Below are 13,806 nucleotides of genomic sequence, written 5' to 3' on the forward strand. Positions count from 1 at the left end.
CTTCTCCCGCTCCCTGCGGTTGTGGGCCACCTTCTCCTGGGAGGACAGATAATGCAGAGTGTGAGAAACTTGGACGCGGGCAGCACATGGAGTCCCCGTGTACGAGGCACCCGGTCCTGGCAGGCGGCATGGGTGTTAACAGGTGGTAAAGAGTGGAGTGTGTATGGGCTGCTGCTGGGTGGGGTTCGATCGCCCTCTAGCAGGGAGGGCTACGCGTGTATAGGACCCCCTGGTACCACGGGCTGGGTGGTTGAGGCGGCAAAGCCAGGTTGGCCGGGAGGGTTGCAAGGGGGGGATGGACAGGGGGCTGTGGGAAGGGGAATGATGGGACATGGGGGATGCAGGAGGGGAATGGGCAAGGAGGAGCAGGAGAGGGATGAGCGAGGGGGTTGGACAGGAGGTGTGTGGAAGGGGGTGAGAGAGTGGTATTGACAGGAGGGTGTGGGAGGAGGACGAGGGAAGGAGATGGACGGGGATGAGGGAGGGGGATGCACAGGTGGCACAGGAGTGGTATTGACAGGTGAGAGAGGGGGATGGACGGAGGGGTGCGGAAAGGGGGTGAAAGAGGGGATTAGACAGGGGTTGAGGGAAGGCTTGGACAGGGGTTGAGGGAGGGCGATGAGGGAGGGGGATGGACAGGGGTTGAGGGAGGGTTTGGACAGGGGTTGAGGGAGGGTTTGGGCAGGGGTTGAGGGAGGGGGATGGACAGGGGTTGAGGGAGGGGGTTGAGGGAGGGGGATGAGGGAGGGGGATGGACAGGGGTTGAGGGAGAGGGTTGAGGTAGGGGGATGGACAGGGGTTGAGGGAGGGTTTGGACAGGGGTTGAGGGAGGGGGTTGGACAGGGGTTGAGGGAGGGTTTAGACAGGGGTTGAGGGAGGGGGATGAGGGAGGGGGATGGACAGGGGTTGAGGGAGGGTTTGGACAGGGGTTGAGGGAGGGGGATGGACAGGGGTTGAGGGAGGGGGTTGAGGTAGGGGGATGGACAGGGGTTGAGGGAGGGTTTGGACAGGGGTTGAGGGAGGGGGACGAGGGAGGAGGATGGACAGGGGTTGAGGGAGGGTTTGGACAGGGGTTGAGGGAGGGGGATGAGGGAGGGGGATGAGGGAGGGGGATGGACAGGGGTTGAGGGAGGGGGATGAGGGAGGGGGATGGACAGGGGTTGAGGGAGGGGGTTGAGGTAGGGGGATGCAGGAAAGGGATAGACGGGGGTACGGGAGTGGTATTGACAGGAGGGGGATGGACGGGGGGGGTGGGGGGGGGGGGGTGCAGGAGGAAACCTAGCAGAGAATCGTCGAATTTAAAGTGCAGAAGGAGGCCAACTTCAACTGGAAGATAACCCTGGAGAGGATTAAATGTTCACTCTGCGTTGCCTGCAGAGCGTGTTTCCTGAGAAATTGTTGGATAGTTGGGGGGGGGGGGGGGGGGGGATGTGTTTCTGTTTAAATGAGTTGTTAAAATTCCTTTACCCTTCCTCCCCGAGAGAAAATTGCAAATGTCTGGGGGGGTTGTTGTTAATTAATATTAAAACAAACACATGATTCTCACTGTCCTTGCCTGCTGACTTCATCTTCTGACCACAGTCAGATTTTCGGCTACACGCTACACTGGTGCCAGCCTTATTTATGTGTGTTTCTCTCTCTCTACCCCAAGTAAATATCCAGTGAGTTGCAGATTTCTTTTGGAAGCCTAGATGCTGCTGGAGGAAACGGAGAAATCCGCAATCCAGGCGATTTCCGCCTCTCGCTCAGCAGAGAGACAGAAGGAGAGAGAACCTTCGGGGAGAGAGAGGCGGAAAGTGAAGGGGCCACTTTGAGTTTCATCTCCAAATAATTCCAGCGTGTGGGGACCCACAGGAGCTCAGGAAGAATCAGATGCACAGGCAAGAAACGTTATTAAAAAAAAAACTTCATGAGAGACTAAACTTTGCAGTAAGTTTGGGGGAAAAAAGTTGCAAGCTTTTTTTTTCCAACCATAAAAGTTTTTTTTTGTAAACTTAAGTTGAAAAACTTTCTAAGCTGCTCTTGTTTAAGAGATCGATGAGATTGTTTAAAAAAAAACAAAAGCTGCAGGATTCATTCAAAGACTCGAGAAAGTTTCAGGCGGGTGGAAGTTAGAGAGAGAGACATCCCATAATCGCAGACCAGGCTCTGCTTCGAGTTTGGACAAGTTGTTAATTACTGAGTGGAAAGGCTGTGATTGTGTGGGACTCGTTTTAAAGGGTCGGTTTTTACTCATTCTACACATTCCGCTTCCAGTCACACCCAGATGTCTCAATGTCTCAAGATTACAGCAAGAGCTGCAGTTACCAAGAACAGGAGTCGCCGTCCACAAGACAAGGGACCCAGTCGTCCCGGGATAGAGGTAAGGAGGAGGGCCGAACGGTCGCTGGGCCAGCGGGAAGGACAGAGGGAGAGAGAAATACACCCACTGAGTTATGGAAAGAGAAAGAGGAACACAGACAGGGCCAGAAACCGAGAGATACAGAATAATTAAGCCAGGCAGTAAGAAAAACACAAGTACAAACATTACAATCAAACCTTTGGGAGATAAACTAATGGGCGCTTCAGCAGACAGAATGGTGCACAGCACATCGACTGTGAAACAGGGCAGTGTGGGGTGGACACAGCAGAGGATAAACAATCAAATGTGCAAACATGCACAAACCTAGAGAGAGAGAGAGAGAGAGAGACTCAGCTACAGACACACACGAGGCACACCCAATGCACACTCACCGCATATAATTGCATCCAACTTGTGTTAAAGTTTCTGAAAATGTGTGGTTGAATGTTTGGAAGTTTCTTTATATTTTGGAAGTAAAGTTAGACATTCTATCTGTGAGTTTGGAGATCTGAGCATGGTTTGAATGGATATGAGGATCGACAGAAATGAGCCATTTAACCATTTCCTAGCTGAATCTGAGGACGCTCCAGCTATGATTCAGTTGGTGCACACACTTCCATTTCTGAGACAGCAGGTCACGGATTCAAATCGTACTCCCAATAATTGAGCGCCTGATCCAGGTGACAGTGTCATACTGGGGTAGGAGACAAGGCCCTGACCAACTTGTTAAACATCCCACTTGTCAAACATCCCACTGCACTATGTTGAAGAGGAGCAGGGAATGTGCTGTTCAATTCGAATCGGATAGCCATGCAGAGAAGGATAGAAGGGGCAGCACGGTAGCATTGTGGATAGCATAATTGCTTCACGGGTCCCAGGTTCGATTCCGGCTTGGGTCACTGTCTGTGCGGAGTCTGCACATCCTCCCCGTGTGTGCGTGGGTTTCCTCCGGATGCTCCGGTTTTCTCCCACAGTCCAAAGATGTGCAGGTTAGGTAGATTGGCCATGATAAATTGCTCTTAGTGTCCAAAATTGCCGTTAGTGTTGGGTGGGATTATTGGGTTATGGGGATAGGGTGGAGGTGTTGACCTTGGGTAGGGTGCTCTTTCCAAGAGCCAGTGCAGACTCGATGGGCCGAATGGCCTCCTTCTGCACTGTAAATTCTATGAATTCTATGAACTGGAATATTTTATTCTCCAAGAAACATATTACAAACGTGCACCGCCTAACCCAACAACCATAGTTTCAGCCTGACAGGAGCGAAAGTATATTTGCAGTTAATGCCCACCGCCAGAATACAATAAAATACTTAATGAATGTATATCGATATTCATCCCTCAGCTGACATTAAATACAGATTATCTAGTTATTCTCTCATTCCTCTCTCTGGAATCTTGCTGTGTGAATTGGCTGCTACATTCCCCAGTGACTATATTTCAAAAGCAATGTTTTGGTGGGAAAGCACTCTGGGATGTTGTGAGGTTGTAAAAGGCAATGTCAAAATGTAAAACAATTTTTTATTCAAATCCAAAAAACTTATTGATATACAATCCAACCGTCATGCTACATCTTTACATAGGAATACAGGGAGAGCAAACTGAGGGGACATTCATGTACGGGAACTATTTTGTCACTAGCTGATGTGTTACTATTTTCATTTCTATTCAAAACTTCTGGAGCACATTCCCTCTTATTCTGAGGCATTTGCTTATTCTGTTCATCAACTTGGTAAAGGTGCCTTGTCCTTGATTACCAATAGAATGTGGAGACACACCGAATGTAGCCAAGTGATTGCTGAGCTGTGAGACCACTCCCCTGGGCTTTACCAATTGTCCAACAGTTCAGAACCACATGATCCATCTTAGCTCATTCATCCAAGGCGAGCATCGTCCCAAATAACATCTTCCATCTTCCAGCTCTCAGTGCTCCTGAAATTCCGGCCTTTTGTGCATTCCTAATTTTTAAGTCACTCCACCATGTCTTCAGTTGCCCAGACTCTAAGCTCTAGAATTTGCTCCATAACTTCTTGACCATTCTACTTTCTCTCCTACTTTAAGCCCCTCTTGAAACCTACCAAGATTTTGGTCACTTGTCCTAATATCTTCTTATGTGGCTCAGTTTCAAATATTGTTTGATTGCATTTCTGTGAAGCACCTCCGTGTGTTTTGTTACTTTAAAAGGTACCATGTAGGTGCAATTTGTGTTGTTCAGAGACTCTCCATTGTCGTACTCCAAGCCCATTAAAGCGTCAATCTCACGGTATGTGAAATCTTCCTGACATCTTTGTCAAACAATCATTTCCCCAGTTCTAACTTGTCCCCAATGTTCTAATAACCAGTCATATCTTGAATCAATGCTCAGTGTTAACTTCTGTATCCCATTTAATTTCCTTTGAACATTTATATGGCCCTCCTCGATTTCATTTCCTTACAAGGAGGAAAAGTCTCAGATATTCAATCTTTCCTTGTAACTCAATTGGTTGACTCCAGGATTCAGATGCGACAATGTTCACACTCCTGACCAGGTGATGAAACTCAAGACCGTAAGAAATGGAAACAGCGGGGCAGCACGGTGTGCAGTGGGTTAGTCCTGTAGTCTCACGGCGCCGAGCTCTCAGGTTCGATCCCGGCCCTGGGTCACTGTCTGTGTGGAGTTTGCACATTCTCTCCGTGTTTGCATGGGTTTCACACCCACAACCCAAAGATGTGCAGGCTAGATGGATTGGCCACGCCAAATTGCCCCTTAATTGAAAAAAATGAATTGGGTGCACTAAATTTATAAAAGAAAAAGAAACTTAGAAATAGAAACAGGAGTTGGCCATTTTGTTGCCCCTTGAACCTGTTGCCATTCAATAAGATCACAGCCGATCTTCTACCTTGGCTCTACTTTCCTGCCAAATCCTTGATTCCCCTCGTGTCCAAAAATCAATCCATTTCATAAATGTCCTCAACAACTGAGATCCACAACCCTCCTATGGTAAAATAATTCCAAAGATTTATCACTCTCTGAGTGATGGAATTTCCCTGCATTTCAGTCCTTAATGATTGCCCTTAATCCTGAGATTATCTCCCCTCATTCTAAACTATTCATCCAGTGGAAACAGCCTCTCAACATCAATCCTGTCAAACCCCCTCAGAATCTTGTACGTTGCAATATGCTCACGTCTCCTTCTTCTAAACTGCTGAGCATATCGGTCCATTCTACTCCACCTCCCATCACAGGACAGCCATATTTCTTGCACAGGAACACCCAACCAACAACATTTAAAAGTCATCTCACCAAATTCAGTTCTTCTATTCTTCCGACCAAATTGAACAATCTTTACATTTTCCAAGGTTACACTCCATTTTAAAAATTCTTTGATGAGATGTGGGCATTGTTGGGAAGGCCAGCATTTGTTATCCATCCCTAATTGCTCTTGAACTGAATGGCTTTCTCGGCCATTTCAGAGAGCAGTTAAGAGTCAGTCACATTGCTGTGGGTCTGGAGTCACATGTAGGCCAGACTTGGTAAGGCTGGCAGATTTCCCTCCCTAAAGGACACAAGGGATTTCACAAATATCAATGTTATCTTCATTGTTGAGACTATCTTTCAATTCCAGATTCCTCAAGCCTGCTCCGCCATTCAACACGATCATGCCTGATCTTGTCGCAGGATCTCCACCCTCCTGTCCGCTCCTCATAACCCTTCACCCCTCTACTAATTAAAAACCCATCTATCGCTTCCTCAAATGTGTTCAGTGTTTTGGCTTCCACTGCACTCTGAGGTGAAGAATTCCATAGATTCACCCCACCCTTTGAGTGAAGAAATTCCTCAATTCTATTTTAAATTTGCCAACCCTTAGTCTAAAACTACAGTGTACCCGAACCGGCACCGTAGTGTGGCAACTAGGAGATTTTCACAATAACTTCGTTGCAGTGTTAATGTAAGCCTACTTGTGACAATAATAAAGATTATTATTATTATTATTATTATTAACTATGGCCTCATTCAAGAATACCTAACAAGGGGGAACATCCACTCTACGTCAACTCTATCAATCCCCTTTAGCATCTTGTACATCTTAATTAGATTCCTCTCATTCTTTGAAACTCCAGCAAATACTGGGCTAAATTGCTCAATCTCTCTCCATAAGACATGTCCTTCATCCCTGGAATCAACCTAGTTGAGCTTTGTGTGTTGATCGCAGCCTAATTTCCCACCGAGCTTTGTATTGTCAGCATCACTCTCAATCCCCCCAACTAAGTAATTGAAATAGATTGCAAATAGCCGTGGCCCCATCACTGATCCCTGTGGCTCGTCACAGGTCACAGCCCCCCACCCTGGAAACACCCCTTTTATTCCTATCTCTGCGTCCTGCCTGTTAACCAATCATCAATCCATGCTAATGGTTTCTCCCAATCCCCTGGCCTAGATCTTGTGTTGTGATTTATTATGTATCACCTTATCAAATGCCTTCTGATAAGCCAAATATAATACAGCCATTTAATTTCCTCCTTAGCCCCTGGGTTCCCAGTCCCCATTATATTTTTATTATGTCTTCTACTTGTGGACACACATACAAAATATTTACTTAATGTCATGCTTAATTTAATGCTTAAGGGGCAGCAGGGTAGCATGGTGGTTAGCATAAATGCTTCACAGCTCCAGGGTCCCAGGTTCGATTCCCGGCTGGGTCACTGTCTGTGTGGAGTCTGCACGTCCTCCCCCTGTGTGCGTGGGTTTCCTCCGGGTGCTCCGGTTTCCTCCCACAGTCCAAAGATGTGCGGGTTAGGTGGATTGGCCATGATAAATTGCCCGTAGTGTCCTAATAAAAGTAAGATTAGGGGGGGGTTGTTGGGTTACGGGTATAGGGTGGATACGTGGGTTTGAGTAGGGTGATCATGGCTCGGCACAACATTGAGGGCCGAAGGGCCTGTTCTGTGCTGTACTGTTCTATGTTCTATGTTCTATGTCACTGCCATTTACTTTCTCCCCACTGTAATTTCTCACATGGCAACTAAGGGACCAACATTTACTTATGCTGCTCTCTTTCATGTTGCTTATTTGGAAAAAGCTCAACAATCTGCTTTTATATTTCTTGTTAGTTTATTCTCACTCTATTTCCCCTTTCCTTTGCAGCTTTTCTTGGTTGTTAAGCCTCTCCCAATTCTGAAACTTATTAATATTCTTCACAACATTACAATCCTCTTCTTTTAGTCTTAACTTCTTTAGTCAGCCATGGATGGATTAAGTTTTATTCCTCAGTGGAATATATTTTCATTGAGAATTACGAATAATTTCTTTAAATGTTTTCCACTGTTTATCTGCTGTCATATCTTTCAATTCGTTTTCCCAAATCAACCTTGACCAAAACACCGCCTGATGACTTTGTAATCGTTTCATTTTTGCTGAAGATTACTTTTGCCGATTTGATTTGTCCAATCTATATAAAGATTAAAGTCTCTTCACAAGCATTGAATTATCTTCATTACAAGCTCCTATATCTCTTGATTAATACTCTGGCCCAGATCTTCCAGTCTTTGGATTGCCAGAGGATGGACTACAGGACCCCTCGGAAGTCCCAACACACTGACTCCATGGGAATTGCCCGGGACATTTGAACTTCCGATGGAGAATTCCCCTGCTCCCCGGGGGCCTTTGAAAAAGTCTCCAATTCTGAGTTAGAGTCGTAGATCTGGATGGTTCCGACACAGTTACTTGAATAGTTAGACAGAAAAATCCTAGTCTAAATCCTGGCTAACTGCAGCTTAGCCCTTCTATCACTCATCCTGACCCATCGACTCCCCCCCAGCCTGATCTGATCTGATACCCCTGCCAACCTGACCCAATACCAGCTCTTGACCCTCCCAATCTCCTCCTCCCCCCCCCCAACCCCGCCTCCAGACTCTTGACCTGGCTACCCCCTACCCATCTGCCATCCTACCCACCTGCCAACCTACACCCTCATTCAGCTTTTATTCTACCCAACTTGATCACCTTGCAAACTTATCTATGTAATGACTATTAGATCAAACACATTTATCTCTTTCCATGACGCAAGTTCACCTTATCTTTTTACAAATGCTTCATGTTTTCAGATAAAGAGCCCATGATTTTACATTTTTAATGAGTATTCCTGGCTTTAACCCTCACTGCGGATGCATTGTGACTGTTTAAACGATATGCGCCTTTGTGTCAAACTGCTTGACTCGACCTAAATTGTTACAGTGCTCTGGTGCCTTGTCTTTTCTCTGGAGATTTCTAAATTTCTCTATTTGGATTGTTTGTCACAGAATGACTCAGCACAGAAGGAGGCCCACTGGCCTGGCAGCTCTGTGAAAGAGCTATCCGATAGATCCCACTCGCCTTCTCCTTCTCCTTCCCCAGCAGAGTCAGAGCAGCCGAGTCTTCTCAAGAATTTTTCCAATTTATTTAATCCCTTTTGAAAGCTACTGTTGAATCCACTTCCACTGTTGTTTGAGGAAGTGACCACGATAACTTGGTATGTAAAATGAAATCCCTTAATCTTCCCTCTGTTTCTGTTTGTCAGTTACCTTAAATTTGCGTTCCCAGTTACTAACCCCCCTGCCAGTCGAAGCAATTATTTATTCTCTCAAAACTACTCATGACCCTGAACGCCCCAATGAAATCTCTCCTTCATTTTCTCTGCTCTAAGGAGAACAATCCCAGATTCTCAGTCTCTCCAATAAGTGAGGTCCCTCATCCCGGGAACTATCTTCAGAGAGAAGTGCCAAGTGCTGATCCATCTCGGTTTTCTCCAGAGGTTCCCAGCATCACAGATAGTCTTCAGCCAATATGATTCACTCCATGTGATATCAAGAAATAACTGAAGGCACTGGATACTGCAAGGGCTATGGGCCCTAACAACATTCCAGCAATCCCACTGAAGACGTGTGCTCCAGAACTTGCCGCACCCCCTAGCCGAGCTGTTTCAGTACAGCTACAACAATAGCATCTATCCAGCAATGTGGAAAATTGCCCAGGTATGCCCTGTACACAAAAAGCAGGACAAATCCAACCGGGATAATTTCCACTCCATCAGTCTACTCTCGGTCATTGGTAAAGTGATGGAAGATGTCGTTATATGTGCTGTCAAGAGGCACTTATTCAACAATAACCAGCATCCAGCGCACTGACATTCAGTTTGGGTTCCGCCAGCATCGCTCTGCTCGTTTGGTCCAAACATGGACAAAAGAGGCGAACTCCAGAGGTGAGGTGAGAGTCACTGCCCTTGACATCAAGGCAGTGTTTGATTTATTTTGGCGTCAAGGAGCCCGAGCAAAACGAGTCAATGGGAATCAGGGGGGATACTCTGCTGGTTGGAGGATACCTGGCTAAAAGGAAGATGGTTGTGATGGTTGGAGGTCAATCTCTCAGCTCCAGGACATCACTGCAGGAGTTCCTCAGAGTAGTGTCCTCAGCCCAACCATCTTCAGCAGCTTCATCAATGACCTTCCATGCATCATAAGATCAGAAGTGGGGATGTTCGCTGATGACTGCACATGACTGCACAATGTTCAGCACCATCTGTGGCTCCTTAGTTACTGGAGCAAGATGTGTCTTTATGCAGCGAGACCTGGATAATATCCAGGTTTAGGCAGATAAGTGGCAAGTTAACACAAGTGGCAGACAATGACCATCTCCAGCAAGAGAGGATCTAACCATCACTCCATGACATTCAATGGCATTACCATTGCTAAATTCTCACTCTCAACATCCTGGGAATTACCATTGACCAGAAACTGAACTGGACTAACCATATTACTACTGTGGCTACAAGAGAAGGTTGGAGGCTGGGAATTCTGTGGAGAGTAACTCACCTCCCCTAAGACTGTCCACCATCTGCAAAGCACAAGTCAGGAGCGTGATGGAATGCTCTCCACTTGCATTGATGAATGCAGCTCCAACAACACTCGAGAGGCTCAACACCAGCCAGGACAAAGTAGCCCACTTGATTGGCACCCAATGCACCACCTTAAAAATTCACTTCTTCAACCGCCAATGCACAGCAGCAATTTGTAGTGTGCACCACATACAAGATGCACTGCAGCAACTCACAAAGGCTCCATCGACAGCATCTTCCAATCCCACAACCTCTACCATCTAGTAGGACAAGGGCAGCAGATTCATGGGAATGCCACCACCTGGAAGTTCTCTTCCAAGCCACTCACCATCCTGGCTTGGAAATAAATCGCCGTTCCTGTATGTCGGTGGGTCAAAATCCTAAAACTCCCTCCCTAATAGCACTGTGGGTGTACCTACACGTGGACTGCAGCGGTTCAAAAAGACCGGTCACCACCGCCTCCCAAGGGCAGTTCAGGATGGGCAATAAACATTGATCTACCTAGCGACATCCATGTCCCAAGAACAAATAAATAAATAAAAATATTCTGGTAAACGTCCTCTATTCCCTTTCCCAGCCCTGGTATCATTCCTGAAGCCTGGTGTCCAGAACAGGACACAGTTTTCTATGCTGAATGCATCTGTAATTCGATCAGTTCTGATCTCAAAAAATCTGATGGGTTTGGATCAAGATGGAGGGTTTAAGTGTTAACAGACTGAATCCTGACACCAACCAGCCCATTCCTGGTTTTAATCATCAGTAGTTAGCAAGGTTGTTTCACAACTCCAGGGATCCAGATTCGATTCCAGCCTTGGGTGGCTGTCTATGTGGAGTTTGTATGTTCTTCCCGTCTCTGCGTGGGTTTCCTCCGGGTGCTCCTGTTTCCCCCACAGTCCAAAGATCTGTGGGTTAGGTGGATTGGCCACGTTAAATTGCCCCTTGCTGTTCAAAGATGCACAGGTCAGGTGGGGTTTCAGGGTTAGGGCGGGGAGCGAGTTGAGGTAGAGTGCTCTTCTGGAGGGTTTGTGCAGACTCAATGGGCAAAATGGTCTCCTTCTACTCTGTCGGGATCATGTAGGGATTCTATGGAAACAAGAGGTGATGGGAAGGCACGAGAACACAGTGAACTTTCTCCAATGTGTAAGATTGGCATTTTAAATATTACCGTGAGACTGAGTGCCTCATTGCAGTCATCAATAGAAACTTAGTATTGGACATTGGATTTCCCAGGCCTCAGGAAATCTGCATCTAAATCAAGGTGAGGGGCTACAAAATTAGGAAATAAATACCTTTCCATCTGTACGTGGACACATTGTGCCTAATGGGACATTCCCCCAGCATCGCCCCCCTCCCCCTCCCCGATCAGACACCTCTGCCCCCTGACCCTTCCAATCAACCACACTCTCCCCATAAATTGTTCAACCATCCACTGAGGCCTTGCATTTATAAAGGAATGAGGGTAGAGGGGAGGAGAGAGGTTTGAAGAGGGATTTTCAAAACTTTGGGCTTAGCTAGCCGAAGGCAGGGCCAACAACGGTGGAGCAGTCGCTCCCGCCCATCTGTTGCCACGACAAATCAGGGACCCTTGGCTCGCCCCAGAAACCCCCCCCCCCCCCCCCAGTAACGTTGTGCCCTGATATTTGGAATGATTGATGGGTAAATAGAAACTATTTCCTCTGGTGTGGGGAGTTCAAGAAAGGGCAAGACAACCTTAAAATTAGTGCCAAGCTAGTCAGGTGTGATGTCAGAAAGCACTTCCTCAGACAAAAGGATTTAGAAATCGGGAAAACTTTCCTTCCTGCCCCCCACCCTCCGCCCCCCCCAACCCCACACACATAAAAGCTGTTACATAAGATCATAGGAACGAAGAGCAGGAGAAGGCCACTCGGCCCCTCGAGCCTGCTCTGCCATTTGATAAGACCATGTCTGATCTGACAGTGGCCTCCTCTCCTATTTCCTGCCTGTCTGCCGCCTCCCCACCCCCTGCCCGCCCACCGGTACCCTTTGACTCCCTTGTGTCAAGGCTCTGGGCCTCCCCACCCCCTGCCAGCCCACCGGTACCCTTTGACTCCCTTGTGGCGAGGCTCTATCTACCTCAGCATTTAATTAAAAAACTCAATGATCCTGCCTGCCCCACTCTCTGAGGAAGAGAATTCCACAGACTCTCCACCCTCTGAGAGAAAGTATTTCTTCTCATCTCCGTCTTAAATGGAAGACCCCTTATTTTTAAACTGTGTTTTACCTGCTTTTAGTCTCTCCCACAAGCAGAAGCACCCTTTGAGCATGCACCCTTTCAAGTCCCCCGAGGATCTTAAAGGTTTCAATAATAGGCTGAGGATCAATTGAAAATTTCAAAGTTGAGACTGATAGTTTTTTGTTGGGCAAGCGGATTATTTGTTCTGGAACCAAATGTGTAGTTGGGGTGCAGCCTCAGTTGGGGGTGGGCCGCCATCGGGGGGGGGGGTTCCGCTGGGGGCGGGGGGGGGGAGGGGGGGTGCTGATGGGGGCGATCCCTCCTGCCTCGACCGCATCTAGGAGCCTCTCCAGGTCCGTGTCTCCAAACCTTGGGCCGGTCGTCTTGGCGCCATGGCTGCGAGCAGAGTGGGGCTGGCTTTGCAAATGGGAGCACAGTGGTTAGCACTGTTGCCTTCATGGTGCCCGACTTGGGTCACTGTCTGTGCAGAGTCTGCATCTTCTCCCCGTGTCTGCATGGGTTTCCTCCGGGTGCTCCGGTTTCCTCCCACAAGTCCCGAAAGACGTGCTGTTAGGTAATTTGGGCATTGCGAGTTCTCCCTCTGTGTACCCGAACAGGCGCCGGAATGTGGCGACTAGGAGATTTTAACAGTAACTTCATTGCAGTGTTAATGTAAGCCTACTTGTGACAATAATAAAGATTATTATTATTTAAGTGCTTCTTGACCTTGTTGGCGGGGAGCGGGGGCTTGTGAGCGCAGTCCTGGTGGATCAGCTTGCGAGCCTTCATTTGCGGTGTGAAGCCCACCGCAGGCCACTGTAGGACCCCCCCCCCCCCCGGAATTTTCTGACCTGGCCCCGGGGGGGGGGGGGGGGGGGGCAGGGAATCCCGGCCACAAAGTCTGAGAACACGCACTGACCGGTTCAAAAACAGAGCTTCTTCACCACTGTCACCAGACTCCTGAATGACCCTCTTGTGGAGTTAACTGATCTCTTCTCATATCTTCGCCACTTGAGTAGTACTACACTCCGTATGCTTCACCCGATGCCTGTTCCTATGTATTTACATTGTGTATTTATGTATGTCCTATGGGTTTTTTATGTCCTGGGTTCAATTCTGGTCTCGGGTGACTGTGTGGCATCTGCATGTTCTCCCCGTGTCCACGTGGGTTTCCTTCGGGTGCTCTGATTTCCTCCCACAGTCCAAAGATGTGCAGGTTAGGTGGATTGGCCAGGCTAAACTGCCCTTAGTGTCCAAAAGGTTAGGTGGAGTTACTGGGTTACGGGGGTAGGGTGGAGGCGTTGGTCAAGAAGGATGCCCTTTCCAAGGGCCAGTGGGGACTTGATGGCTCGAATGGCCTCCTTCTGCACTGTAAATTCTATGATTCTATGAATGATCTGTATGGACTGTACGCAAAACAATTTG

The 13,806-nt window shown here is 47.7% G+C and overlaps 1 protein-coding gene across 2 annotated transcripts in view; it reads left to right on the forward strand.

Annotated features, from left to right (window-relative positions):
* Positions 1-1,596: 1,596 nt before the first annotated feature.
* Positions 1,597-13,806, forward strand: part of mdfi (MyoD family inhibitor) — a 129,827-nt gene continuing 117,617 nt past the window's right edge. The window contains exons 1-2 of one of the 2 annotated variants that reach the window (XM_038820990.1): positions 1,597-1,880; positions 2,257-2,362. In XM_038820990.1, coding sequence (XP_038676918.1) covers positions 2,275-2,362 — 88 coding nt within the window. In that variant the 5' untranslated portion in view covers positions 1,597-1,880; positions 2,257-2,274. Of the gene's footprint in view, positions 1,881-2,256; positions 2,363-13,806 lie in introns of those variants that run through there. The other variant, XM_038820991.1, reaches the window with a different exon arrangement.

Source organism: Scyliorhinus canicula, chromosome 15 (assembly GCF_902713615.1).
Source record: "Scyliorhinus canicula chromosome 15, sScyCan1.1, whole genome shotgun sequence".
NCBI lineage: Eukaryota > Metazoa > Chordata > Chondrichthyes > Carcharhiniformes > Scyliorhinidae > Scyliorhinus > Scyliorhinus canicula.